The 27,902-nt window shown below is 43.1% G+C and overlaps 2 protein-coding genes across 11 annotated transcripts in view; both read left to right on the top strand.

Moving 5' to 3' along the window:
• TBC1D1 (TBC1 domain family member 1) overlaps window positions 1–27,902 on the top strand; it is a 248,220-nt gene that overhangs the window by 64,699 nt on the left and 155,619 nt on the right. Inside the window, exon 1 of one of the 10 annotated variants that reach the window (XM_063619789.1) lies at window positions 23,665–23,880. The exons of 6 other annotated variants lie outside the window; for them this stretch is intronic. In XM_063619789.1, coding sequence (XP_063475859.1) covers window positions 23,851–23,880 — 30 coding nt within the window. In that variant the 5' untranslated portion in view covers window positions 23,665–23,850. Of the gene's footprint in view, window positions 1–23,664; window positions 23,881–27,902 lie in introns of those variants that run through there. 3 more of the 10 variants (XM_055246312.2, XM_063619788.1, XM_063619790.1) reach the window with 3 other exon arrangements.
• On the top strand, window positions 6,079–7,707 carry PTTG2 (pituitary tumor-transforming 2). Its single transcript, XM_055246316.2, has one exon. The coding sequence runs from the start codon at window positions 6,959–6,961 to the stop codon at window positions 7,532–7,534; it is 576 nt and encodes a 191-aa protein (XP_055102291.1). The 5' UTR covers window positions 6,079–6,958; the 3' UTR covers window positions 7,535–7,707.

Below are 27,902 nucleotides of genomic sequence, written 5' to 3' on the forward strand. Positions count from 1 at the left end.
TAGTTTTTAATTCCCACTTTTCTGAAATGAAACACAACCAGTTATGTAGTATAACATGTAAAATCTACTAGGGAATTCAATAATTTTGCAATTAAGCTTGAGGTATTTTAAAATGATTTTGTCTATTAAACATGTCACTATAACTGTTTAATCATGACTTGAATAAGAGACAGGAGAAAATGTATCTGGGAAAATGCAAATGGTCGATGAGTAGAAAAAGTGACAAAGGTTGATGTGTAGAATAGTGGTAAATTCTACAGAAACTTAGAGCTCCTTCAAGGGAGGGATAAACATGAGCCATGCCTGGGAGACAGTTTGTATATTTTGAGAAGATTGGATGGTTACTGTGGTTAGCTTGGTATGTGACGAGGGACAGCAGAAAATAAGGATGAGTTCAGCTAAAAGTAATAGAATGCCTAATTTACAGTGGCTCGTATCGTCATTTCTCATTGTGACATCATTAGCAACATTGCCAGGGAGCCTGTTATTAATGTAGATTATCAGGCCCCACTTCAGCCCTGCAAAATCAGCATTCCCATTGTAAGGAGATTTCCAAGCGATTCATAGGCCCATTAAAGTCCGGTCTAGAAAACAGAGATACTTAGATCACAGAATAAGGATCGGAATGCAAGCAGTTCCAGAGCGGCTGGATCTAGATCATCAATAACAGGCTTTTGTCTCATTCCACTTTGCAATCCCCAGCATCTTGACTTTGGCCTTTTGTTGTGTGGCCTCAGGATTCCAAGATGGCTGCTGTGTCTCCTCACACCAGTGCGTTCTAGGCAGGAGAGGTGGGCAGACATCTTCTAATATCTCATTGGCCAGACGTGGGTCACATGTTGACTTTTTTTTTCTTTTAATCTTTCCTATGGTACTGAACATGTTGACTTTTAGATGACTCACTTGGGAATATAAAAGGATTAACATTACTAATTTTTACATTCATTCATTCAGTAAAAAAAAAAAATTGCCTACTATGTGCCAACTCATGAGCATTCCATGGGGCTACAGCTGAGATCAAAGGTCTATGTCTATTGTCTGAACAAAATTAGGGTTATTTTAGTGAAGAGGAAATGGGGGCATCATTATTAGGTAGAATCAGTATCAGTCACAGGTAGGTTGAGGCCAGATTTGGAAGGGTCTTGGAAGTCATGTCAAGAATGGACGGAGACCAGTGAGGATACCTTTGAGGTGATTCAGGTAAGAGATGATGAGGACTGGCCTAGGACAAAAGTGGCTGCCATGGAGGAAAGGATGCTTTGGAGGTCGGCTCTGAGGCGGAAGTGCCTACTTAGTGATACTGTATGTGGGCGACGAAGAGGAGGGGTGATTCACTGAAACTCTGATGGGATCCCTGTCTCAGACCAGCTGACATGAAAAAAACATTTATGTATCATATGACTCTTAGCAGTGGATTTTTTTTTTTGAGACAGAGTCTTTTTTTTTTTTTTTTTTGAGACAGAGTCTCTCTCTGTCGTCCAGGCTGGAGTGCAGTGGCGTGATCCGATATTGGCTCACTTAGCAGTGGATTTTTTAAAAACCTATGTATTTAACACATACATAAACAGGTGATACACGCTCTGTAATCTAGATTTTCCACCTAATGTGTCATGTACCGATTGCTGTCAGTACATGTAGAACTAGTCTCATCTTTCTTTAACTCACTTTTTATTTTTATTTGAAAAATAAAACACAAGTTTAAAACCATGTATAATCTACTAAATTTAATAAACTATAAAAACTAAAAAAAGAAATCGCCCCTTCATTTTACTTCTGGAGCATGTATCTCCCCCAGTTTTTTTCCAAAGGTAGCCCAGACTTAATGAGAGATTCCCATGACCTGCACATACATACCTCTCTATGTGTATACAGTTGTCCCTCAGTATATATGGGGACGAGGGCATTGGTTTTACCACCCCTGTGGATACCAAAATCCATGGATGCTCAAACCCCTGATATAAAATGACATAGTATTTTCCTGTAACCTGTGCGCACCCTCCTACATACTTTAAATCATCTCTAGATTACTTATACTACTCAATACAGTGTAAATGCTACATACGTAGTGTTATACTGTTTTGTTCAGGGAATAGTTATAAGAAAAAATGTCTGTACATGTTCAGTACAGACACAACCATCCTTTGTTTTTTCCAAATATTTACAATCCACAATTGGTTGAATCCACAGATGCAGAACCCATGGATAAAGAGGGTCAACTGTATATAAATTACAATGTGTGTGTTACAATGTGCAGTTTCCACTGTGACTCTTTTTTGCAAAGATTTCTGCCCTTTGTTATGAGCACCTGTGGTCCAAGAATAAGCAGTGTTTAAGAGAGCTTTACCTCAAAGTTTACACTTTTCATTTTTCTATTATGCATATAGATTATAATACATATCATCTGGGCTGGCCGTGGTGTCTCATGCCTGTAATCCCAGCACTTTCGGAGGCTAAGGTGGGAGGATCGCTTGAGTCTAGGAGTTCAAGGCCAGCCTGGGCAACATAGTGAGACCTTGTCTCTATTTAAAAAATAAAAAATAAATATCTTCCCCCAAAATACATATAATATGCTTTAAATAAACTTTGTTTTTTTTTGAAACAACGTCTCTGTCACTCAGGCTGGAGTACGGTGTCACAATCTAGGCTTACTGCAACCTCTGCCTCCCAGGTTCAAGCCATCCTCCCACCTCAGCCTTCTGAGTAGCTGGAATGACAATCGGCTAATTTTTGTATTTTTTGTAGAGATGGGGGGGGGTCCTCCCTATGTTGCCCAGGCTGGTCTCGAACTCCTGGACTTCAAGCGATCACCCATCTCAGCCTCCCAAAGTGTTGAGACTTACAGGCGTGAGCCACTGCGCCTGGCTTAATGAACTTCTAATACACTATGCCATTTAAAAATTTGTTTCATTCATTGTCTGACTCTCTCTTCACTAGGATATAAGTTTCCTGAGGGCAGGGGTTTTGGTTTGTTTTGCTCACAGATGTATTGCCACAGACTAGACAGTACCTGGCCCCAAGTAGGTGCTCAATACATATGGAATGTGAAGTGAATAAACTTCCAGCAGACTATCCTCATTGTGCTTTAACACATTTAAAATGACCAAATGGCTTTTCCCTGTACTTCCATTCTGTGTCTTTTCCCCTTGACCTCCTGTGATATGCTCAGGGACGCCAACTAATGTTAGTTTAACTTAAGAAAAGTGGAGTGTAGCCGGGCACAGTGGCTCACACCTGTAATCCCAGCACTTTGGGAGACTGAGATGGGCAGATCACTTGAGGTCAGGAGTTCAAGACCAGCCTGGCCAACATAGTGAAACCCCATGTCTACTAAAAATTAGCTAGGTGTGGTGGAGCACACCTGTAGTCCCAGTTACTTGGGAGGCTGAGGCACGAGAATCACTTGAACCCGGGAAGTGGAAGATGCAGTGAGCAGAGATTGTGCCACCGCACTCCAGCCTGGGCAACAGAGCAAGACTCCCGCTCAAAAAAAAAAAAAAAAAGAAGGGAGTGTAGATACGAATTTCCCCCAAAGAAGCCACTGATGCATGCCACGGTGAAACTTAAAGGATTACTCTTACCCGGTCTTTGGGATTATATGCACCATTGCCTCCCTCCCCTTACATGAAGGATCAAGCTGACCACATAAACATTTAGACTCCTTGCGTGAGATGGGAGAACATAAGCCCCTCAGGAGTTTGTATAATACTCATGTCCACAGTTACACAATGTGGCAGACATATCCCTTCCTTTCCAAAAGAAGGAAAGAGACAAATATATGACACCTGATATCACACGTTTTCATTCTTCACAATCATTAAAGTAATAAATAACACTACTTTTTAGAGACAAGGAATTTATCTGTTGACAGGAATACGTATTGCTGGGCACAGTGGCTCATGCCTATAATCCTAACGCTTTGGGAAGCCAAGGCAGGAGGATATCTTGAGCCCAGGAGTTCAAGACCAGCCTGGGCAACACAGCAGGACCCCTCTCTACGAAACATAGCAAGATTACCTGGGCATGGGGGTGTGTGCCTGTAGTCCTAGGTACTCAGGAGGCTGAGGCAGGAGGATTGCCTGAGCCTAAGAGTTCGAGGCTACAGTGAGTTGTGATCACACCACTGCACCCCAGCCTCAGCAACAGAGCAAGGTCCTCTCTCTTAAAATAATAAAAATAAAAAATAAATAATATAGAAAGAGAAGAGAGTTGAGATTCCAAAACAGTCTTTCTGACTCCAAACTCCATTTTTATCCTACACCACTTTTTCATAAAAGTTCAGAACAGATTGTTTGATGTTTTTCTTATTGTTCATTATTACTTTTTAAAAGGTCAATTCTGACATGTGATTTACATTTCCTGACAAACTACATATCATTTTCCTCCCTCCCTTGTGTCTTTCCTTCCTTTTATTCTTCCATTTATAATGCAACAGATGATAGTTTTCCATGGTGTCCTGTAGGTAGTGTATTTTATTTTAAAATACCAGATAAAATTATTAGCAGCCACTTGTGGAAAGCTTCACTGGAAAATATTACTTCAACCATACTTATATGTTTTTTAAAATGCTATTTTTGTTGATCTCCGCTTAGAACAACAGAAACACAGATGGCTACAGTTACTGGATTTGCTGCCAGTTTTTATGCCCGTTTTCTCATATACGTTTATGGTGACCAAGTTTACTTTCAAAAACATATGCTAAGAATAGTAACAAATTTATCAGATTTGAAGTTGTCTAGGAAAAAAGTATGCTTCACATTAAGAAAGAGTCTGTAAGATCAACAAAGCAGATTCATCTCCTAGAAAACCCATTTTCTGAGCAGGCCATTTTCATCTCTAACCAATAAACACCAGATTCCTTAGCTTGGCAGTCAAGAACCTTTACCGTATCTGGTCCCAGATGATTCTTCATATTTTTTCTTTTAGTTCCAAGATGGTGTACTCTATTTTCCAGCAAAATGGGACAGTTTATTTTTCTTCGTAGCCACGCTTTTCTCTGTTTTGTTCATTGTTGTTTCTTTTGCCTGGAGAGATTTCCTCTTCTCTTACTTAAGCATTCCATCTCTCCTAGCTCAAATGCCACCTCCTCCAGAAAGTGTTCCTGGATTAGATTTGCTTTCACACCTCTAGACCTCACTGATCTTTATTTGTCCCTTCTTTAGGACACATATATGACATCTTTTACTTTAATTATTTCTGTCCCAATTCAGAGTACCATTAGAAGGCTATTAATAAAAAATGAATGTGTCAGAACAGTTGAAAGAAGTTGTTTAACAATAATTCCTGCTAATGGTATAATGAGACGGGATTACAGACAGGTGCCCTGCAAACCTTATTGTAAAAGTTGCCTACCATAGTATTTGAAGAAAAACAATTCAATTGGAATGCCTGCAGATTGGCACACACACTCTCTACCCCACCAGTCTCCCTGTTCTCCGTTGCCTTCCACTGGCACATCATATATTTACATTCCTTGACTGACTCTGGGTGGCACTTGAGTTTAAAAGCTCCATATAGAGGTTACATCAATCATTTGATATACCAGGTCCAAGTCATGGCTCTGTCACTTTCTAGCTACTTGTCTCAGGTTAAGAGCAAGACTTCTAATGATACCTTTGAATGGCCCTTTGTATTTGAGGTGGCCTTATGCAAATAAACAGGTACAGTTGACCCCTGAACAATGTGAGGGTTAGGGGCGCCAATCATCTGCATAGTCGAAAATCCACCTATAACCTTTGACTCCCAAAAAGCTTAACCAATAGTCTTCTGTTGACCTCACCAATAACACAGTCGACTAACACATATTTTGTATGTTATATGCACTATATTCTGTATTCTCACAATAAAGTAAGCTGGAAAAAAGAAAATGTTATTAAGAAAAATCATAAGGAAGAGAACATATTTCATTATTCATTAAGTAGAAATAGATCATCATAAAGGTCTTCACCCTCATTGTCTTCACGTTGAATAGGCTGAGGAGGAGGAGGAAGAGGAGGGGTTGGTCTTGCAATCTCAGAGGTGGCAGCCGCAGAAGAAAATCTGAGAATAAGCGGATCCATGCGACTCAATCCTGTATCGTTCAAGACTCAACTGCATATTTTTGCATATGGGTTCAAATACGTACGCACACATGGCCGTGGGTCAAAGATTCATAGAATGAATTAGACAACAAGAATATTTATCATTGAATTGAAATGGCTCACTGCAAAACTGCCCTCAACTTATCTCTAGGCCTTAGAAACAGAAGTGACCCTTTGCTGCTGTGAATCAATAGCCTAGACTAGATTGGGGTTGGGTTGGCAAAGGTACATAGTCATTGCCATAGTCCAGTATTCCTGACCAGGCAATCACCATTAGTAGCACGTTGCTCGGACAGGACCTCTTGGCTCTCCCCACCGCTGCATGCTGGATTGTCTGCCACCAGTAGATCCGAGTTGGCAAAAGGGATAAATCGGGATGAAACATTTGAGCATTTTGCAGTTTAGAGAAACTTCAGGGGTGCTGCTTTAGTAAAAAATGGAAGACTTGCATTTATTAAAGGTTAGTAAGAAGTGAAATAATGTATGCAAAAGTACATTATAAATTAGAAAATGCAATAAAGGCAGAAACTATTTATTTATGGGTTGCTCTGCCCTTTACCTAAGTGGTTTTTGATCATTTAACAATGTGTAAGAGTTGGGTTTTACCTCCATTTTATGGATGTGGAAATAGGGCTTGGATGTTAGCTAACCTCCCCAAATCTTACAGCTAACAGAAAGTAGTACTCCCGAGATTCCTACCCGGGTTTGTCTGACCTCAGGGTTGTGCTCTTTATATGAGTTCACGCTAACTCTCAGATGATGTGCTAGGCACAAAAATTAGATATTACACCAATTTCCACTATAGTTAACATTCTATCTAAATATAAAGTGGGACCACGGTCTTAGATGAATGTGGCTCTTGAGAGCGGCAATAATCCAGAATGGCTACTGTGATCTATGTTGATATGGAAATTGGAGAACCAGGCACCCATGTGGCTGCTAAGGATGGGCCAAAGCTGGAGTCTAGACCTTCAGTCAAAGCCTTAGATGGGATATCTCAAGTTTTAACACCACGTTTTGGCAAAACGTTCGATGCTCCATCAGCCTTACCTAAAGCTACCAGAAGGGTTTTGGGAACTGTCAACAGAGCTACAGAAAAGTCAATAAAGAACAATGGACCCAGCAAACAAAAACAGCCAAGCTTTTCTGCCAAAAAGATGACCGAGAAGACTGTTAAAACGAAAAGCTCTGTTCCTGCCTCAGATGACGCCTATCCAGAAATAGAAAAATTTTTTCCCTTCAATCCTCTAGACTTTGAGAGTTTTGACCTGCCTGAAGAGCACCAGATTGCACACCTCCCCTTGAGTGGAGTGCCTATCATGATCCTTGATGAGGAGGGACAGCTTGAAAAGCTGTTTCAGTTGGGCCCCCCTTCACCTGTGAAGATGCCCTCTCCACCATGGGAATGCAATCTGTTTGCAGTCTCCTTCAAGCATTCTGTCAACCCTGGATGTTGAATTGCCAGCTGTTTGCTATGATGTAGATATTTAAATTTCTTAGTGCTTTGGAGTTTGTGTGTATTTGTATTAATAAAGCATTCTTTGTTTAACAACATAATAAATACATAAATATAAAGTGGGTCATATTCCTCTTTATGTGCATCTGTCTCAGCTGTCCCTTGTTTCTATATTTCTTTCATACTACGGCCCCTACCCTTTGGGGATATGTCAACATGATTTACTTCTGTAGAGAAACAGGAGACAGGAAATAGCAAAGGATAAAGGAGAAAAGGCCAGGGTCAGGCCAAGAACTTCCTACATCTTTTCTTCCCAGCCTAGTGTGAACCAGATGAAAGCCTTAAGGAGGTCCTAGCAGCAAAGGGAGATAATTAAAAGAATGATAATTTTGTGGAATGCTAAAAAAAAATAGGGAACATATTTGCAGCTAGGACTAACACTGATGATCTTAAAATGTCTATATGGCTAAATAATATTCATGAAATCCCATATCTTATTCTGCTAATGTCTTATAACTTAAAGCACTTTTATGTCTATGCCTTGAATTCTGTACAAAGCTTGGATAGAGTTACAGATGTCTGGTGTCAATCCAGATCTCCTGAGAGGCTTCAGGGGTTCCTCTGTGGTTCCTGAATTCCAAGACTTAGTGAGTTTCCTAGACCAGGAGCTGCTATTCATTATACATGTTAGCGGTTTTGCTCTTTCTACTGAAAGTGGGTGGTGGTTATGTCTCTGAACATGTTATTCCACAAAAAGCCAACTGGATGTGGCTATTTAAGAACCATCAAAGGCCATGACAGGCCAAAGTTTCCAAATCCCTCTTCAATCAAAGGATGCTGTCAGAACTGACCTCCAAAAAAGATGCAAGGTCTCAGTCCTAGGTTGTCATACTGGTCCTTAGAGAAGAGTTACAATTTTGTCATCTGCCCCATTCCATTTTGTTTTTTGCTTCCATGCTATTTTAAAACTGGAGAAGGTTTAAGTTTAAAAATTCAAGACAAATCAAAAATATTTGAGAAGCTACTTGTACATTGCCTTTCTTCCCCAATAAATTGTGGGCCCCCTGAGGGCAGGGACCATCTCTGTTTTGTTCACTATGGTGTCCAAGTACTTCCCCTTGTCTTGGAGCTGATTCTATGGTGGGCTGCTCCAAGTAATCTTTATCTTGGGCCACTAGCCACGCAGGTCAAGGATAAGTTTCCATTAGGTGTGGGCATAAGCTCCTACCCAGCCATTGTCCTCTTCACCAGAAGATCTAAATTTCATCTGTAAAGGAAGACATCACATTCTGTAAATGGTAGGGCCTCATTCTCCTGTACAATTCATATTTCTGCATTTTGGATTCAAGAACCATAGGTGTATCCCATGGCAAGACAGGAAGTATTACTGGAGTCAGACTCCCTGGGTCTTAACCCTGCTTCCTCTGTTTAATGGATATGCAAACTTGGGCAAGCTGGTAACATCTAAAATTTTACTCTTAAAGCTGTTGATAGAGACACTAAACATGTTTAAATTTCTAAATGTTTACTGCCATATTTATATACAGTTATTAGCATAGTAAGGATCTAAATGATATCAGAGTAGAAACTCAATAAATATTTGTTGGATGGATGAATAATGAACCTCTCAGACTTCAGTTTCATCACCTGTGAATAAAGAGGTTTAGCTATATGGTATCTTTGCAGTTCTAATATCCTGTGGACTTATGTTAGTAGTTATGATATTTTTTATTCTTAGTAATTTTTTCAGGATTACTATGAGGATAATAAGAAGTCAAATTCTAAACTGAAATAAGTCAAGGGAATTGAATAAAAACAGAAAGTGTTTTAAATATCACCCTAAGTCCAATGATAGCTGGCCTTTGATTTAAAGTGTGTCTGTGGTCAGCCCACAGAAATAGTATACAGCTTCTCTGAAGCTCTTTAACATCTTCATTACAGTCAGTTTAAGTACTTCTTTGGCAATAAACATCAACTCTTTTTCAGGTATCTCTTTGCATATGATGGCCTTGGCATGAGACATGAAACCATTAAGAAAATACAAGCCAGGTCCTCTGCTACAGTCCATAAAAATCACTTAGTTGAAGCTATGCATATTTACTTATTAGTTTACACTCATTTTTAAACTGACTCACAAAAAGTACAGTATTAGGCCATTCTTGCATTGCTATAAAGAAATACCTGAGACTGGGTAATTTATAAAGAAAAGAGGTTTAATTGGCTCACAGTTCTGCAGGCTGTACAGAAGGCAGGGCGGCGGCATCTGCTCAGCTTCTGGGGAGGCCTCACAAAGCTTCCAGTCATGGCGGAAGGCCAAGGGGGGAGCAGGCCTCTCACATGGCAGAGCAAGAGCAAGAAAGAGTTGAGGTGGGGGGTAAGGGAGGGGAGAGGTCCAGGTGGGTGGATCACTTGAGGCCAGGAGTTCGAAACCGGCCTGGCCAACATGGTAAAACCCCGTCTCTACTAAAAATACAAAAATTAGCTGGGCATGGTGGCACATGCCTGTAATCCCAGCTACTCACTGAGGAGGCTGACGCACGAGAATCGCTTCAGCCCAGGAGGTGAAGGTTGCAGTGAGCCGAGATCACGCCACTGCACTCCAGCCTGGGTGACAGAGTGAGATTCCGTGTCAAAAAAATACCCATCTGTGTACTTATGTACAAAATATCTGAAACTGCTAAGACTGGGTAGTAATTACATGGGTACCTCTCATATTATGCTATTTAAATGTTTTAAAAATATTTAATAATTTTTAAGATCCTAAGAAATAAGAATACTGTAATAAAAAAAATCCAATATCAGACTCTACTCCCTTGTAGATTAGGAATAATATCCCTGCTCTTTTTCCCCCCAGTGGCTCATTTGTACTTGGCATTTGGTGCCTACTTAAAACACCAGGGTGACTACAGGGTCCCTAATGTTGGTTAGGGGCCCTCTCTGTAAGCTTTCTTAACACCCTCTCCTTTCCTTCTCACTGCATTTATCGCCCATTTGTGTCATTTCCTGTTTACTTGCTGTATGGGCCTGCTGGACCATAAGACGTTCCTGTAGGGGCAGGTGGCTTGCTTACTTTAGCATCCCTGAGGACTGGAATGCAATAGATATTGAGTGGCTGAATGAATTCCTGCAATGGCGACTGCAATGGCTTAAGTTCAGTGCTCTGCGCACCCATGGGCCAGGGTTGGATATGCGAAATTACCACTTGATGAAATTAGTTAAAGCAACATTTGTTGGCACAGAGAGGCTGTGTGCCCCTTTCTTGGAGTCCCCTAGGCTTCAGTGCATGCACCACAGTCTCACAGTTGGAAAGGAGGGTCAGGGCGCTGTACTTCATGTAAGGTGATTCTAAACCTTGTGCTAGATCCACTGGCACATCCAACTCGAGACTCAGGATCCAACTGGACACTCAGGTTCCCATAAGGCTGTGGCGAGGACCAAGCCCCCTGCCACTGAATTTCCTAGGCACTGAGAGGTCAGGGTTTTCCTGTCCACTAGCCTGACCAGTTTTTCACAGAGAGGACCAATGTGCCTGCCTTCCCCAGATCCGGCAGCGCAGCTCCTGCTTTGCGCTGGGTTCAGATGGAGTTTGGCCTGCTGGCCCCAGCATAGCCTGGATGGGGACAAGGGGCAGCCTACTGCAGGTCTCACTTTCTTATTAGCCCCCGGCCTGGCTGAACCCTTGAGAAGGGCCCTGCTGCCTCAGACCCAACAAGAATTTGCTTCCTTTCTCTCTTCCTTCCTTCCTCATTCATTCATTTGTTCTTTAGAATCTGCTGCCATTTCATGTCTATTTGTATCTCATCTAGCTAGCATCAGCTCTGTCCCCAGCCTCATGAAAAAGGCCAAGGTCTTTCCCTGACAGAGCCTGCTGTTGGCAGGAGGCTGCCAGAGCATGGTGTCTGTCTAGAGAACCTCTCTTGGCCATGCCAGCTCCTTGAAATCTTAGAGCATGAAGCCCTGTGTTTGTAGCAGTTAGGACCTGCTTGGAGGGATGCTGACAGGTGGTCTATGCAGATACTGCTCCACTGTGCCTAGGTGAGGCCTTTGGTGAATTATTTTACTTTCCTGAACCTCGGTTTCCTCATCTGCAAAACAGAATAAGTAATACCTTGCAGCAGGGTTTTAAGATAATTAGGGGCTGTGAAGTAAAGTGGTTAAGTTGGCAGAGTGCCTGGGCCTGATTCTGGTTTTCTCCTTTCCCAGCTGAGTGCTTCAGTTTCCCCATCCAAAAACAGGCACTCATACTCTCGACCTCATGCGCTGTAAATGCTTAGAACCATGCCTGGTGCATGATGGATGCTGCCTGAAGGTTTGCTGGTTTTTAGCAGTGTCTGGCAGATAGGAAGCACTCAATACACATTATGTTCTATTACTATTATGATTACTCTTACCATCTAGGGTTGTGAGATAGGTAATATATAAATACATCTGGCGTGCAGTAAGTACTCAGCGGATAATGTTTTCATCCTTCCTGACCCTTGATCTTGGAGTAGGGGTACCTTGAAGTGGAGGGAGGTGATCCCTGCACTGAGTTGGCTTCTTTTTCATGCTTGTCTTGTCCCTGAGAACAAGAACTCTAGATATTTGGAAAAGTTCCAGGAGCATCGGGGCTCTTGTGATATTATGACCTTGAGATCGGTGAGCAGATATGTTTAGTTCTACCTTGACCCTGAGCGAAGGCTGCCAGGCACAAACCTGTCATGGACATTTATTTATTTATTTATTTTATTTATTTATCTGAGATGGAGTCTCACTCTGTCACCCAGGCTGGAGTGCAGTGGCACAATTTCGGCTCACTACAACCTCCACCTCCTGGATTCAAGCAATTCTCCTTCCTCAGCCTCCCGAGTAGCTGGTATTACAGATGCCACCATGCCCAGCTAATTTTTGTATTTTTAGTAGAGATGGGGTTTCACCATGTTGGCCAGGCTGGTCTTGAACTCCTGACCTCAAGTGATTCACCTACTTCACCCTCTGAAAGTGCTGGGATTACAGGTGTGAGCCATTGCCCCTGGCCATGGGCGTTTAATTTAGTGTATATTTCACAACATGCCTGAGGGAAGCTTGGAAGGGACCTTGGAGATTGTGGGCCTAATACCCACAATTTACAAGGTAGAAACAGGTTCAGAGAATGTGACATGAACTGTCTGAGGTCACATAGCTGGTTGCCAGCAGGTAGAAGCTAGCAGCAAGCACCTGGACAGCCTGGGCTGCCTCACACAGAGAAAGACTCCACAACTCCACGTGCAAATTGATTGACCTACTTGAGATGACTCCTGACCCTCATCTGAAAGCTGAATTTATCTTCACCTTACCCAGAGCAAAACTTCTGTCCTGTTTGAAAAATTCCAGGTTAGAAGAGCAATGACTCAGACGTCACTACTTAGAAGCGTTTAAAAAACTGAATGGGATCCCTACACAGTTGGAAAACAGAAGCTAAACTATTTCCCTCTTGTATTTTCTCAGCCCTTACATCTCCTATCAAGGCCAATGGACATTTTCAATTATGTACCTTCTCTAACTATGCATAGAGACTAAGATGCAGATGGTGGTTTATTTTATAACCTATGAGTCCCTTTGCTAAGTATAGAGACACCTTTTATCTTTTTTAAATTATTATTATACTTTAAGTTCTAGGATACATGTACGAAACATGCAGGTTTGACACATAGGGTTTGCTGCACCCATCAACTCATCATTTACATTAGCTATTTCTCCTAATGCTATTCCTCCTCTAGCCCCCCACCCCCCAACAGGCCCCGGTGTGTGATGTTCTCTGCCCTGGAGACACCTTTTATCTTAAAGGTTTTCAGAGGGGCATTTGCCTAGGAACACGACACTTGGGTCTTATATTCTGGAAAATGAGCTTGCTCAGTGCACCTGAAGATTACACTGAGTTTTACCAGGCACATTCTTCTTGCTGAGATGCAAGTACATGTGGCTTGGTGGAGTTTTTGTAGGAATCTTAAGCTACAACAAAGGAAACAAATTCAAATTGTTTTGTGCATTTCTGCAGAGGTTTGTGGCACAATTTTTTTTTTTCCAGGTGCTTGCTGTGCAATTCGAATCCAAAATTCAGTGCTGGAAGCACATAAATTTAGGCTTTGAAAAGAGTGAGGACATTCACAAAGAGCTTCATTTGTGTTTAAAACTTGGCAATTTTAAAGGAATTTTATTAAGATAAAAAAGAGGGCCGGGCACAGTGGCTCACATCTGTAATCCCTGCACTTTGGGAGGCCGAGGCTGGTGGATCACCTGGGGTCAGGAGTTCAAGAGCAGCCTGGGCAACATGGTGAAACCCCGTCTCTACTAAAAATACAAAAATTAGCTGGGCGCGGTGGCGTCTGCCTGTAATCCCAGTTACTTGGGAGGCTGAGGCAGGAGAATCGCTTGAGCCCGGGAGGCGGAGGTTGCAGTGAGCTGAGATTGTGCCATTGCACTTCAGCCTGGGTGACAGAGTGAGACTCCGTCTCAAAAAAAAAAAAAAGATAAAAAAGAGAAATTATTTTAGAAGTGGGAAATTATCCTAAACGAAGGTAAACTAAACCACCTTATGAGAAACAGAAAATTTTGATTTACTATAGAAGAAGTGGAAAGAGGAAGTTTGGGTCGGATTTTTATTCACTAATAGATTTGATCAGGAAATAGGAGTTGATTCTTTTCAGTCTTATTTTTGAAGGAGAAACATAACTTTCAGTTTAGTAAACAGGTTATTTCTTGATAAAATTAGTGCTCTGTCGAGTGATGCTTCTAATGTTTCCACTATAAATTATAGCAAAATGTCTGAGTTTAAAGCTAAGAGTCTATGTTGAGTTACAGGATGGGGTGTGGGTGTCAAAATCTTTTGACTCTAAATTTTTATGGTGTTTTCTTTTATGAGCTCACGACTGCTGGGTTTTTCCATGAATTTGAAACAAGTGTACAGTGTTTTGAAAAGAAGATTATTTCCTTAAACTTTATAGACTGAGCTAAAAATAGAAAAACACTGATTCTATTTTTGGAATGTCTTACAAGCTAAAAAGTAAACATGATTGCTGTTCGTATTGAACAACATACTGAGAACAGATGTTTAAATAGCAAAATGTAATAATTTAGCTGGTTTTGAAATATCACAGCATTTTAATGAATTGATTGTTAATGAAGAGATAGACCTATGTCATAAGTAAATTTCTGTTTCAGCAAGTGTTACTTGCAAGGAGAAAAAAAGGCATCCCCAAGCTGTTATGAACTTTGTTCTCAAGGGGCTTTGTTTCTATCTTCTTGTCTCCTCTGGAGTTGCAAGTTCGGGAGTTCCCTTTTACCCTCCAGTCTTCTCAGTATTTCTGGTGAGACTGCAGCCAGTGTGAGTTCCATGCGTGAGTGAGCAGGACCCATGCCTGGGGACGAATTTCTAAACTGTTGAAAGTGTGGTGGGCAAGTGATGCTTGTGTGTACCAAGTCTCTGCCCAGCTAGTATGATAGGAATGTACCAGAGACACTTGGACAATTTGTGGCTTGGCTTATGGAGTTAAAGTAACAATTGGAGCACAGTCTTGCTGTTAGACACAGCAACTCATAAAAAGGGAGAGGAAAACATCGAGACACATCCTGCAGGCCCACCATGCTGGAGTGAATTTTGGCTCACACACAATCTCTTCTTTGATCTTAACTGTGTGTCCTGTCCTATTTTGTGTGTCTATAAACCCAGCTCTGAGCTTGAGGCCTCCAGCCCATCATTTCTGTTTTACTTCTACATTTAAAACGTATCATTCCCACTATAATTCCAATACCAATCATTGGAATTATAATAATACTATTACTATTACTACCACCACTACATCTACAGCCAAAATTTGCTGTGCATCTACTATAGGCCAGTGCTTTATCTGTGTTTTTGTTTGTTTGTTTGTTTGAGACAGATCTTCGCTCTTGTTGCCCAGTCTGGAGTGCAATGGCACAATCTCGGCTCACGGCAACCTCCACCTCCTGGGTTCAAGTGATTTTCCTGCCTCAGCCTCTGGAGTAGCTGAGATTACAGGCATCCACTACCACCATGCCTGGCTAATTTTTGTATTTTTAGTGGAGACGGGGTTTCACCACGTTGGCCAGGCTGGCCTTGAACTCTTGACCTCAGGTGATCCACTGCCTCAGCCTCCCAAAAAGTGCTGGGATTACAGGCATGAGTCACCAGACGTGGCCAAAACAAGCCCTTTTAAGTGTGGGTTCCATTATTACAAAGGCTCAGCGACTTATCTAAAGTCATTCAATCATCATCACATAGCGGGATTTACCAAAATTAAGATGTAATTTACATTCTACAACATTTTGGTATTTAGTAAATCCACAAATTTTGGTATTTAGTATATTAATGTAACCATCATCACCATCTAATTCCAAAACGTTGTCATCACTGCAAAAAGAAACCCTGCACCCATTAGCAGTCTCTCCCTATTTTGTCCTCTCTCCAGCCCCCAGTAACTACTAGTCTATTTTCTGTCTCTATGGATTTGCCTATTCTGGATATTTCATATAAATGGAATCATACAGTATGCAGTCTTTTGTAACTGGCTTATTTCAATTGGCATAGTGTTTTCAAGGTCCATCAGTGCTGTGGCATGTGTCAGTACTTCATTACTTTTTTTTTTTTTTTTTTTGAGACGGAGTCTCACTCTGTCGCCCAGGCTGGAGTGCAGTGGCGCGATCTCAGCTCACTGCAAGCTCCGCCTCCCGGGTTCACGCCATTCTCCTGCCTCAGCCTCCCGAGTAGTTGGGACTACAGGCGCCCGCCAACACGCCCGGCTAATTTTTTTGTATTTTTAATAGAGACAGGGTTTCACCATGGTCTCGATTTCCTGACCTCGTGATCCGCCTGCCTCGGCCTCCCAAAGTGCTGGGATTACAAGCGTGAGCCACTGCGCCCGGCCACTTCATTACTTTTTATAGCCAAATAATATTCCATTGTGTGGATATACCATATCTTGTTGATCCATTCATCAGTTGAAGGGCATCTGGGTTGTTTCCACTCTGGTGAGTTGTGCTGCTGTGCACATTCATGGACACATTTTTACATGGGCATATATGTTTTCAATTTATGTAGAGGGATTTTTAGTGTTAGATTTTCAGGATTTGGTATTATCCTTGGCAAATATGGGTTTCTTTGGAGACAAACTTTTCTGTTTGTAAGAAATGATTGCATATCATCAGATTAACACTCAAATTCCCTCTCCACTATGAAGCTCTGATTTCTGTCCTATCTCCTCCTATGCAAGGCCTGATTTCCAGAGAACATTAATCTTCTAAGCCTTTCACCATGTGGATCCTTCTTCCTGGAAAGCCCATTCTCTCTCCACCATCTGTAAACGGCCTGAAACCAGCCAGGAAGCTGGGTTTTCCTTTGCAGCCTGAGGTTATTTTCCTTTCTCTGGGAACTCATCAAAGCTTCACCTGGACTTTGAGGAAAAATAACTTCAGGCTTTTGTCACTCTTTTCCCTGCCTGAGCTTCCCTGTTACCCTCTATGCCCCTCGAGGGCAGGATTCTGGTCTGACTCAGTTTTGCTATTTCCTGCAAGGACTTCTGTGGCTTTCCACAATAGGTGCTAATGAATATTCATATTTGTGAACTGAATATATTCCTGATCCATTGCCAAATGGTTCTGATTCACTTGAAACCCAGTTGAATTTCCTTGTAGAGTATATATTAAAATGGCTCTATTTTTAACCAGGTCTTAGGGTGGGGAGGAGCAAGCTGGCAGAGTGAGGTCATTGTTTTGCATGTGTCCCTGCCTCACTGGCCCTCACACTAGAAGGCAGCCTGCCTGGCATCACCTCCTAAACTCACAAGAGGTTTTGCCACCCTTGCTTCTTGCTCCTCCTCAAAAGAAGAAATTGGCAGAAGAGCTGGGACAGGAGTGTCAGGGTTTGTTTTGGTGGGGATATGGTCAGGCTTAGAAGGAAAGCAACTCCTCCAGCTCCCAGACCGGTCCCCCTGGCCTTTCAAGTCCTCCATTAATGTCTCAGGAGTGCTGAGATGGTGAGACATTAAAGCATCCTTTTAAAGTTACTTAGACAACAGTGTGAGATTTTTGTAGGGATACCGTATTAGTCCATTCTTACACTGTTAATAAAGACATACCTGAGACTGGGTAATTATAAAGGAAAGTGGTTTAATTGACTCACAGTTCCACATGGCTGGGGAGCCCTCAAAATCATGGCGGAAGGCAAGAAAGAGCAAGTCGCAGCTTACACGGCAACAGACAGGAGAAGAATTGAGAGCCAAACAAAAAGAGTTTCACCGTATAAAACCATCAGATCTCGTGAGACTCATTCACTACCATGAGAACAGGATGAGGGAAATCACCCCCATGATTCAGTTATCTCCCACTGTGTCCCTCCCACAACTTGTGGGAATTATGGGAACTACAATTCAAGATGAGATTTGGGTGGGGACACAGCAAAACCATATCAGATACTATCATGTTTAGATCTCTGCAGTCCTATTTGGATAGCCTATTGCTTTCCACAGAGCAACTATATATATATATATATTTTTTTTTTTTTAAAGTAAAGGATCTAAAACTGTAAGAGTGGTTCTCTATCCTGGCTGATAATCAGAATCACTTGTTAGAATATATTTCTAAGCTTTAAGTAAACCCAGAGTCAACATTATGGGTCAACACCAATAATGACCTCTCTGGCTGAGTTCAGTGGGCTGACACATTTGACTTGGCTAGGTGGAGTGTTTTAATAACTGAGAATGCATTCTCCAAGATGCCGTAGTTCCTTCATTCTTTATCTTCTCACACCTTGCCCTCTTCACACATTTATATGACCTGCTTGCCCTTTGAGGTCTCTGAGAATTTGACCTTTGCTCCAAAACAGCCAAATCATCTGCCTTCTACTCTCCCTCTCACTTGGCCACCTTCCCATTACAGGTGACTCTGATAGACAATCAGGGCTGGAAACTATCAGTGTCTTCGAGCAATGACTATTCTGTCTGCAGAGGTTCTCAATTCTGAATGCATGAAACACCCTGGAGATGTTAAAAATTATTGCTGCCTGGCTGGGCACAGTGGTTCATGCTTGTCATCTCAGCACTTTGGGAGGCTGAGGTGGGTGGATCACCTGAGGTTGGGAATTTGAGACTAGCCTGACCAACATGAAGAAGCCCTGTCTCTACTAAAAATACAAAATTAGCCAGGCATGGCGGTGCAGGCCTGTAATCTCAACTACTCAAGAGGCTGAGACATGAGAATCACTTGAACCCAGGAGGCGGAGGTTGCGGTTAGCTGAGATCGTGCCATTGCACTCCAGCCTGGGCAACAAAAGTGAAACTACATTTCAAAAAAAAAAAAGATTACTGATGCCTGGTATACGTACAATCCTTTCATGGTAGCATACACAGTTCCTTGTGGGAAGGATATATTTTTCAGATGGGTGGGAGAGTAGTATTTTACAGAAAATAGTGTATTTGAATAGGCCAGGCCCAGTGGCTCATGCCTGTAATCCCAGCACTTTGGGAGGTCGAGGCGGGCAGATCACCTGAGGTCAGGAGTTCGAGACCAGCCTCAACACAGAGAACCCCGTCTCTACTAAAAATACAAAATTAGCTGTGCATGGTGATGCATGCCTATAATCCCAGCTACTTGGGAGTCTGAGGCAGGAGAATTGTTTGAACCTGGGAGGAGGGTTGCAGTGAGCTGAGATCGCATCACTGCACTCCAGCCTGGGCAACAAAAGCGAAACTCCATCTCAAAAAAAAAAGAGAAAAAAAGAAAATAGTGTATTTGAGTATAGGATTAGATTTTCTGATGTTAAGTTTCCCTTTGATGGAATTCCAGATTATAACAGAGAATGTCTTTGTGCAGTGTGACTGGCAAGCTACATGCTGGTAGTGAATTAAAATAAGAGCTGTCACGTATATTTCTTAAAATATTTGGTGTTAGAGCACCACATATTACTATCAAATCTACCCAATTCAAAGGCTCCTCCTACTTTCCCATGAGATTAGTGATTCTGCCTATTCCTGGATTAGGAAGGAAGACTTGGATCAGAGAAAGAACCCTGTGTGCCTAAAAGATAACACAAACCTTAGACAAATTCTAACCCAGACTGCAGGAGCCTCTACCCCGGATGTGTATATACCGAGAATTGGATCCAGGTTTAAACAATGAAGCCTTCATGTCCTTATTTCACCTGCCTGCATACGTTCCAGCTGTAACTGTTACATTGAGGATTTGGCCTGTTTTTTGCAAGAAATGCAGTTTTTATTCCCCTAAACCTAATGTAATTTCCACTTTTTGGCATCCCTATTTTCTGTGGCGGAAAATTTATCTTAGTCATAGGTACTTCAGATTTCCTTAGTCAATTCAGGGTTCTCCCCATCCTTTCCCCAGAATTGCTTCTAAGTTCTAGGCATTTTTGGAGAGTTTCGTGTAGGAGTTGGAGTGATGGAGTACGATGACATTTGTCCTGAGTTCAGCTTGTCCAGTCTGGTCCTCAGCCGACTATCCACTCATATCAAAACTATGTTGTTGCCTGATAACTCTCTAGGTCGCTCTCTAGCTGAACTGGTTCATACCAGCCCAAGAACACAGGACAGTTTTGGCTGCTTTCTCCAGGGCCTATTGGTCAGTACCTTTTAATCATTAATGTTTTAAGACTAGTGTTAATGAATCTCATCTACTAGTGCTTCTCAAACTTTAATGAGTATACCAGTCACCTGGAATTTTGGTAAAATGAAGGTTTTGATGCAGTAGGTCTAGATTAGGGTAGGGCCTGAGATTCTGCATTTCTAACAAACAGCCAGTTGCTGCTGAGGCTGCTGGTCTGTGTACCACACCTTGAATAGTAAGGCTGTGGAGTCTACAAGCATTCTCGCTCTAATGGAACTGTCAGCCTCCATCTCTTCTAAGTGTTTGGGAAAGTGATGTGGTAACAGGGAAAGATTTGGCTAAATGGCTGCAGATGCACTCCCTTTTCCACCTTCATTAAGCAGGGAATATCACTGCTTAAAAGTGAGAGAATAGCACTTCCCTAGGATGCTTCTAAGGCCCTTTTCAAGGGTGGCCTCTGTTGGAATGATGTCACTTTTTTTTTGAGACAGGGTCTTGCTCTGTCACCAAGGCTGGAGTGCAGTGGCTGAATCTCAACTCACTGCAGCTTCGACATCAAATGATCTTCCCACCTCAGCCTCCTGAGTAGCTAAGACTACAGGTGTGTGCCACTATGTCCAGCTAATTTACTTTTATTTTTCCTTTATGTAGACATGGGGTCTCACCGTGTTGCCCAGGCTGGTCTTGAACTCCTGAGCTCAAGCAATCCTCCCATCTTGGCATCCCAAAGTGCTGGGATTACAGGCATGAGCCACTGTGCATGGCCTGATATTACTCTTGACTTTCTCCATGCTCTTTTTTTTTAGACAGAGTCTCACTCTGTCCCCCAGGCTGGAGTGCAGTGGCATGATCTCAGCTCACTGCAACCTAGGTCTCCCCGGTTCCAGTGATTCTCCTGTCTCAGCCTCCCAAGTAGCTGGGATTACAGGCGCATGCCATCATGCCTGGCTAATTTTTTGTATTTTTAGTAGAGACGAGGTTTCACCATAGTAGCCAGGCTGGTCTGGAACTCCTGACCTCAGGTGATCTACCCGCCTCAGCCTCCCAAAGTGCTGGGATTACAGGAATGAGCCACCGTGCCCAGCCTCTCTATGCTTTTATGGTTTTATCTATTCCTATGCACCAGATAAAACCACAAGGGTGGAAAAAAGATGAAACCCTATCATCCCCTGTAGGGTCCAGCCCCACAGGGTTGGTGGTTTTTTTCCCCGTGTGCAGAGACGAGAGAGTGTAGAAATAAAGACACAAGACAAAGAAATAACAGAAAAGACAGCTGGGCCTGTGGTACCACTACCACCAAGACATGGAGACTGGTAGTGGTCCCGGATGCCAGGCTGCACTGATATTTATTGGATATAAGACAAGGGGACAGGGTAAGGAGTGTGAGCCATCTCCAGTGATAGGTAAGGTCACATGGGTCACGTGTCCACTGGACAGGGGGCCCTTCCCTGCCTGGCAGCCGAGGCAGAGAGAGAGAAGAGAAAGAGAGAGACAGCTTACACCATTATTTCTGCTATCAGAGACTTTTAGTACTTTCACTAATTTGCTACTACTTTCTAAAAGGCAGAGCCAGGTGTACAGGATGGAACATGAAGGCGGACTAAGAGCATGACCACTGAAGCACAGCATCACAGGGAGACGGTCAGTTCTCTGGATAACCGTGGGCGGGCCTGACATCAGTCAGGCCGTCCAAAAGAGGTGGAGGAGTAGAGTCTTCTCTAAACTCCCCTGGGGAAAAGGAGACTCCCATTCCCCGTCTGCTAAGTAGCAGGTGTTTTTCCTTGACACTGACGCTACTGCTAGACCACAGTCAGCTTGGCAACGGGCGTCTTCCTAGACGCTGGCATTACCGCTAGACCAAGGAGCCCTCTGGTGGCCCTGTCCAGGCATAACAGAAGGCTCGCGCTCTTTTCTTCTGGTCACTTCTCACTATGTCCCCTCAGCTCCTATCTCTGTATGGCCTGGTTTTTCCTAGGTTATGATTGTAGAGCGAGGATTATTATAATATTGGAATAAAGAATAATTGCTACAAACTAATGATTAATGATATTCATATATAATCATATCTAAGATATATATCTAGTATAACTATTCTTATTTTATATATTTTATTATACTGGAACAACTTGTGCCCTCGGTCTCTTGCCTCGGCACCTGGGTGGCTTGCTGCCCACAATGCCCCATGATCCTCTCCTTTTGATATTCATGCCCTTATATTATCTCCTCCCCTTAAGTGTGGACTAGACTTACGTCTTTGGTTTTTCACAAACAGTTATAGAGCAAAAGTGTTGGGATGTCACATCTTAATTCTTAAAAAACTGTTTTTGGATTTGTGCGTTCTCTTGGATCACTTGTGCTGGGGGATACAAACTGCCATTTTCTGATCAGCACAATGGAAAGAAACAGCAAGAAACAGAGGCCCTGAGTCCAGCAGCCTGCGAGGAACTAAATACTGGCAACACCTATGTGAATGAGCACGGAAGAGGGTCCTTCAGTCCCAGTCCAGTCTTGAGATGACTGCAGCCTCAGTTAACAGCTTGGCTGAAATTTTAGGGAGACTTTCAGCCAGAGCCATCCAGCTAAGATGCTCCTGGATTTCTGACCCACAGAAGTTGTTTGTGGTTTTAAGCTTCTCAGTTTTGGGGTAACTTTTTATACAGCAATAGGTAGCTAATACCGTCACTAAACTTAGATGCTAGATATTTACGGAACAACATTAAAATGTCCCAACGGTCCTTCAAGAAGATAATGCCCAATTAGTAAAAGGAAAAGAGAAGCAGAATTCTTGGGCTGGGTTGGCCATTTGGCCTGAGGAACTCAGAGAGTGGTTCCACCTGACACATACATTACGCATCAGCGATTAGACCTTTGGACTTTTTTTTTTTTTTTCAACGTGGAACTCAGGAGTGGTTGGGATTGCAACTCAACTTTACCTTTGTAGCCATAAACTGACCACCTTGTCTTATCATATTGCCTTGGGAGAGAAGAAAACTATGGTGAAATCAACATTTTTCAAGTCGCTAAAGCCTCCCGGCAGGCAGGAGCTAAAAGGTTCTTTTCCTCTGCCCAATTTTTGGTCTCAGTCGCCGAGTTTCCTGACTCCAAGAAAACCACCTTTGATTATATAAAGGTATTAGGGGCTGGGGAACACTGGTCTTTTGTTACCAGCAATCTAAAGCGCTTAGGAAGAAAAGCCCTGGGGGTGGGGGTCACCCCTGGAAAGTTGGGCGGGCTTTGTGTTAGCTCCAACTCTGGGGCTTTTGTGGAACCTCGGAGAGGGAGGAATTCTTAGATTTCTGAAAGTTGTGCGAAACGGACCCCAGAGGCCTGGAAAGGCGCGTCCCCAGCCTCCAGGGTTTCCTGCGCAGCCCTGGGCATCTCGGAAGAGGGCGACCCCAGCATGTCCCAACTTCCCGGCGGCAGCGGAGCGCGGGGGTGGGCGGGGTCGGCAGCGCGCCCTCCCCTCCTCTCCCCTCCTCTCCCCGCCCACCCCCTCCCCGCGCTCTCCCCTCCCACTTCCCTTTCTCTGCCTGGCGGCCCGGCGGGCGCGACCTCTCTGGGCAGTGACGAACTGGGTGGAGCCCGCCGCCGCCGCCGCCGCCGCCGGGGAGAGCGATGCCCCGGCCCCGTCGCTCCCCAAGCCCGCCCCCGGCCGCCCGCGGGCCCACGGGCCGGCGGCGGGAGTGAGCGGGAGCCGGCGGGCGAAGAGCCGCCGCCCGGCCCGCGATGTCACCATTGTTCAGCTGGGTGGCCAAGGTAGGCGGCGTCGGGCGGGCGCCCGTTACCGGAGCGGAGCGGTAGGCGCGGGGCTGGAACATTTGTAACCTTCGGGCCGGGGCTGGGCCGGGCCGCTGGGGGCCAGGCGCGGCGGGGGGCGAGCGGCGGGCGCTACCAGGTCGTTAGCCGCGCGTTTCTCATTCATTAGTCTTCCAGATCCCTGTGGGGAGGACGGGCGAGGTAACGGCGCCCATTTCACAGCTGAGGAGACTGAGGCTGTACTCGGAGACCCCTGCAGGAGCCCGAACCCAGCAGGCGGCTCCTCCGGCCCCTGTCGCTCCCCGCGCCGCGGAGCTGCCGCTCGGTGCCTCCCCGGCGCGGGACCTCGCGGAAGTCGACCCCGCGTGTCTCCCTCGCGGGTGTCGCCCTCGTGTGTCTCCCTCGCAGATGTCGGCTTGCGCTGGGCCGCCTGGATAGGGCGCCGAGAATGCCCAGAGGCTGGTGCCCACAAGGGGCGTCTGTCTTTCGTTTTTAACCCTCTGGTTTCAAAGGGCATGTTCTGAGGTCTGAGTTTTAAATAGAAGTTTTTAACTTTTCATTCCCACAAAGTTTTATTTTAAGAACATCAGCGCTTTCGAGATAACTGGGTGGTGCAAATCCAGGCCAGTTGCACTGTTGCTAACAGGAAGGCATTAGTGTAGATTTCCAGAGTTCCCACCAGTTTGAGAACACAGTAATAGCATCAATAGCATTCTTTTTATCCACTCCTGCAGTGCCAGGTGTCTGAATGTGTTTTAAAGGATGCGACCCTCGCCACCTTGAAAGGCTCGCTGGTCGTGAGGGCATCTTGCTGTCACCCCATGCACTCAGTCCCTTGGCCGGCCCCTTCGCAGGGCTTGTTTCCTGTGTATGGCTGGTTGAGTAATAAGCCCACTTATTACTCAATTTATTAGCCATACTGTGAGCCTTTACCAATTAATAATTTAATTAGGTGGTAGTTATATCTCGAGTTATCATGCAATGCTTTTACAGTCTTACTTAATTACATTTTTATGAATACCTGTTTGTGAGCAGGTATAGCTTTGCCTGTGATTTAAGTGATACAAAATTGGAGACACAGAAACTAGGTAACACTAGTTTTTAGATGGGCAAAAGTTTTTAGGTAGATTTTTTTACTAGGTAAATAACATTCCATTAGAATCACTTCCTGAAACGTAGCTGGTGGTAAAATGAGATGACTTTCAAAAACGTTTTGAGTCATTAAAAAGCGGTTTCGCACCGAAGAAAAATTGGTAATGCCTACACATTCTGGTTTGAACTGGTAGCTAATTAGTTTTTGTAAGTATCGGTGAATTTAAAAACTGTTTTGAAGTTTGAAAAGTAATTCAGTGTGTTGTCTAATTATGTTTTACTTCCTCATCCTAGATTGAAGATTTGAGTCTACTTTTATATCGTTATACTTTTGTACTGTAAGGCCAAAGAGAGAAAAAAACAAATTGCGACTCATTTTATTGCAAAACCAGTAAGAAGTAAATGTAAATTTTTAAAAACTTACTACTAGTACTGTTTTTTAAGTTTTACTTTTCCAGAACACATTTAGTAAGGTGCTATTCATTGTGGGAGTGAGATGGACTTTTGTTTACTTTGGTACAAAGGAAACAGTGAAAACGCCCCCAACAAAGGCTTATTTCAAAAACCATCACAGACTTTTAGGATGATTGTTAGCCTTCTCCGAGTGTCAGTACGTTGGAAAAGTTTATATAGAGGAAATGTAGGCTGGTAGCTTAATTTGGATTCTGAATCTTGTTATTTCAAAATTATTATTTTCGAGACAGAGTCTTACTCTGTCTCCTAGGCTGGAGTGCAGTGGTGCGATCTCAGTTCACTGCAACCTCCACCTACCAGGTTCAAGCGATTCTTGTGTCTCAGCCTCCCCAGTAGCTGGGATTACAGGTGCATGCCACCATGGCCAGCTAATTTTTGTATTTTCAGTAGAGATGGGGTTTTGTCATATTGGCCAGGCAGGTCTCAAACTCCTGGGCTGAAGTAATGCCCCCGCCTCGGCCTCCCAAAGTGCTGGGATTACAGATGTGAGCCACCGCACCCGCCCTCAAAATTATTATTTTAATTACAGGACAAAAGCGGAAAAACTATTAAATGTTTTGGGAGCAAATTCATGTATACCTCTTAGCATACATTTTTAAAATGTGGTTATTTTATATTTCATTTCCTCTAGGTGGTGCATCCATTGCAAATTATATCCTGAAATTGAATGATTTTTATAGATAACATGTTATCCTGTGAAAGATTTTAGAATATGAAATTAGTCTTTGGAAGTTTATTTCTTGGAGTTATAGATAGTAAGAATGATGTTCTATGGAACCAATGCGGTTTACGGTGAAGAGGCAAGTCATTAACACACTTTACATTACAAACTAGGTAATACCCTAAAGACAAAGACAAAAGGCATAGATAATGTACACAATGTGAATAATCTTGAAGTTGTTATATTTGACGTCAGAATGCCTCTTCAGAAACACACAGCTGCACATCAGCACAGGCCTCACACAAACACCTGCACATCCAGTTACGCAGCTGACTTTCCTTTTCCTTTTTCATTTTGACCTTTGCAACTGCAGCTGAACACCTGGTAGGGAAGGAGAAGGGGTGGGTGGTTGATTCACATGGATACCTGAGCATGAATGTGTTTTTCTTTGTTTTGAGACGGAGTTTCGCTCTTGTTGCCCAGGATGGAGTGCAATGGCACAATCTTGGCTCACTGCAACCTCTGTCTCCCGGGTACAAGCGATTCTCCTGCCTCAGCCTCCCGAGTAGCTGGGATTACAGGCATGCACCACCACCCCGGCTAATTTTGTATTTTTAAATAGAGACAGGGTTTCTCCATGTTGGTCAGGCTAGTCTTGAACTCCCGACCTCAGGTAATCCACCTGCCTCGGCCTTCCAAAGTGCTGGGATTACAGGCGTGAGCCATTGTGCCCGTCCAAGCATGAATGCGTTTTTCTTGCGCAATGCATTAGTATTGTGTGAATATTGAATGTGTAGAGTGGGCAATTTCATGACGTAGGAATAAAGCCAAAACGGGAGAGTTTTGTTTTAAAGAAATTATCTGTTTAAAGAAGAAAGAAAAACATAAGATGTACTTTTAAAAAAAACTGGACATGATCTGGAACATTAGGGCAGGTGTACATTGCATCAAGAACGTGGCTGGGCTTTATAGCAGTGTGATTTCTTGATTAGTCTTTCAGTGGGGACACTTGACTTTTTACACAGTTTATAAATAAAACAACTCAAGCTTTGTGATTTTCATAGTAAACTCACAGATGTCCCCAACAACCTGTCAGTTTTGAGTATATCTACTGTTTCTATGCCTCCATGTATCTGTTAGTCAAAACTAACTGCAGCAGAACTGCCAAGTAACTTTCAGAATTTATTTGGATTTGCACCTGCTTATAAAGTTTGTAGCTAAGATTATTGCTGGTATGTCAAGTTAGTAGATTTTAAATATACATGTCAGTTTATGAGAAAAAAAGGAAAAATGAGAACTAAATATAGCCAAGTTTGCTGTGTTTCAAATCCAAGTATAGTTTCATATAGTTTATGGTGTGTATCAAGTATTTAGCTTATGAATAAAGTATTTAACTGTGTATTTAATGTATTAATAAGGCATGTAACTGTGTATTTTCCAGTGCTCATTGAACAAGTGTTTACTAGGTACTTTTTATATATAAGCAGTGTTTATGTCCTGGAGGAGTTAATTCACTCTGCACAATAGATTATCCTTTAAAAAGTGTGCACCCTGAAGATTTGTAAATTAAATATTTAAAGATGCATTTAAAAAGGAATCTTTTTTTTTTGACACTGAGTCTCACTCTGTCGCCCAGGCTGGTATGCAGTGGCACGATCTCGGCTCACTGCAACCTCTGCCTTCTGGGTTCAAGTGCTCCTCCCACCTCAGCCTCCCTAGTAGCTGGGACTACATGCATATGCCACCATGCCCAGCTAATTTTTGTATTTTTAGTAGAGACAGGGTTTCCCCAGGT

Source organism: Symphalangus syndactylus, chromosome 16 (genome assembly GCF_028878055.3).
Source record: "Symphalangus syndactylus isolate Jambi chromosome 16, NHGRI_mSymSyn1-v2.1_pri, whole genome shotgun sequence".
Lineage (NCBI taxonomy): Eukaryota > Metazoa > Chordata > Mammalia > Primates > Hylobatidae > Symphalangus > Symphalangus syndactylus.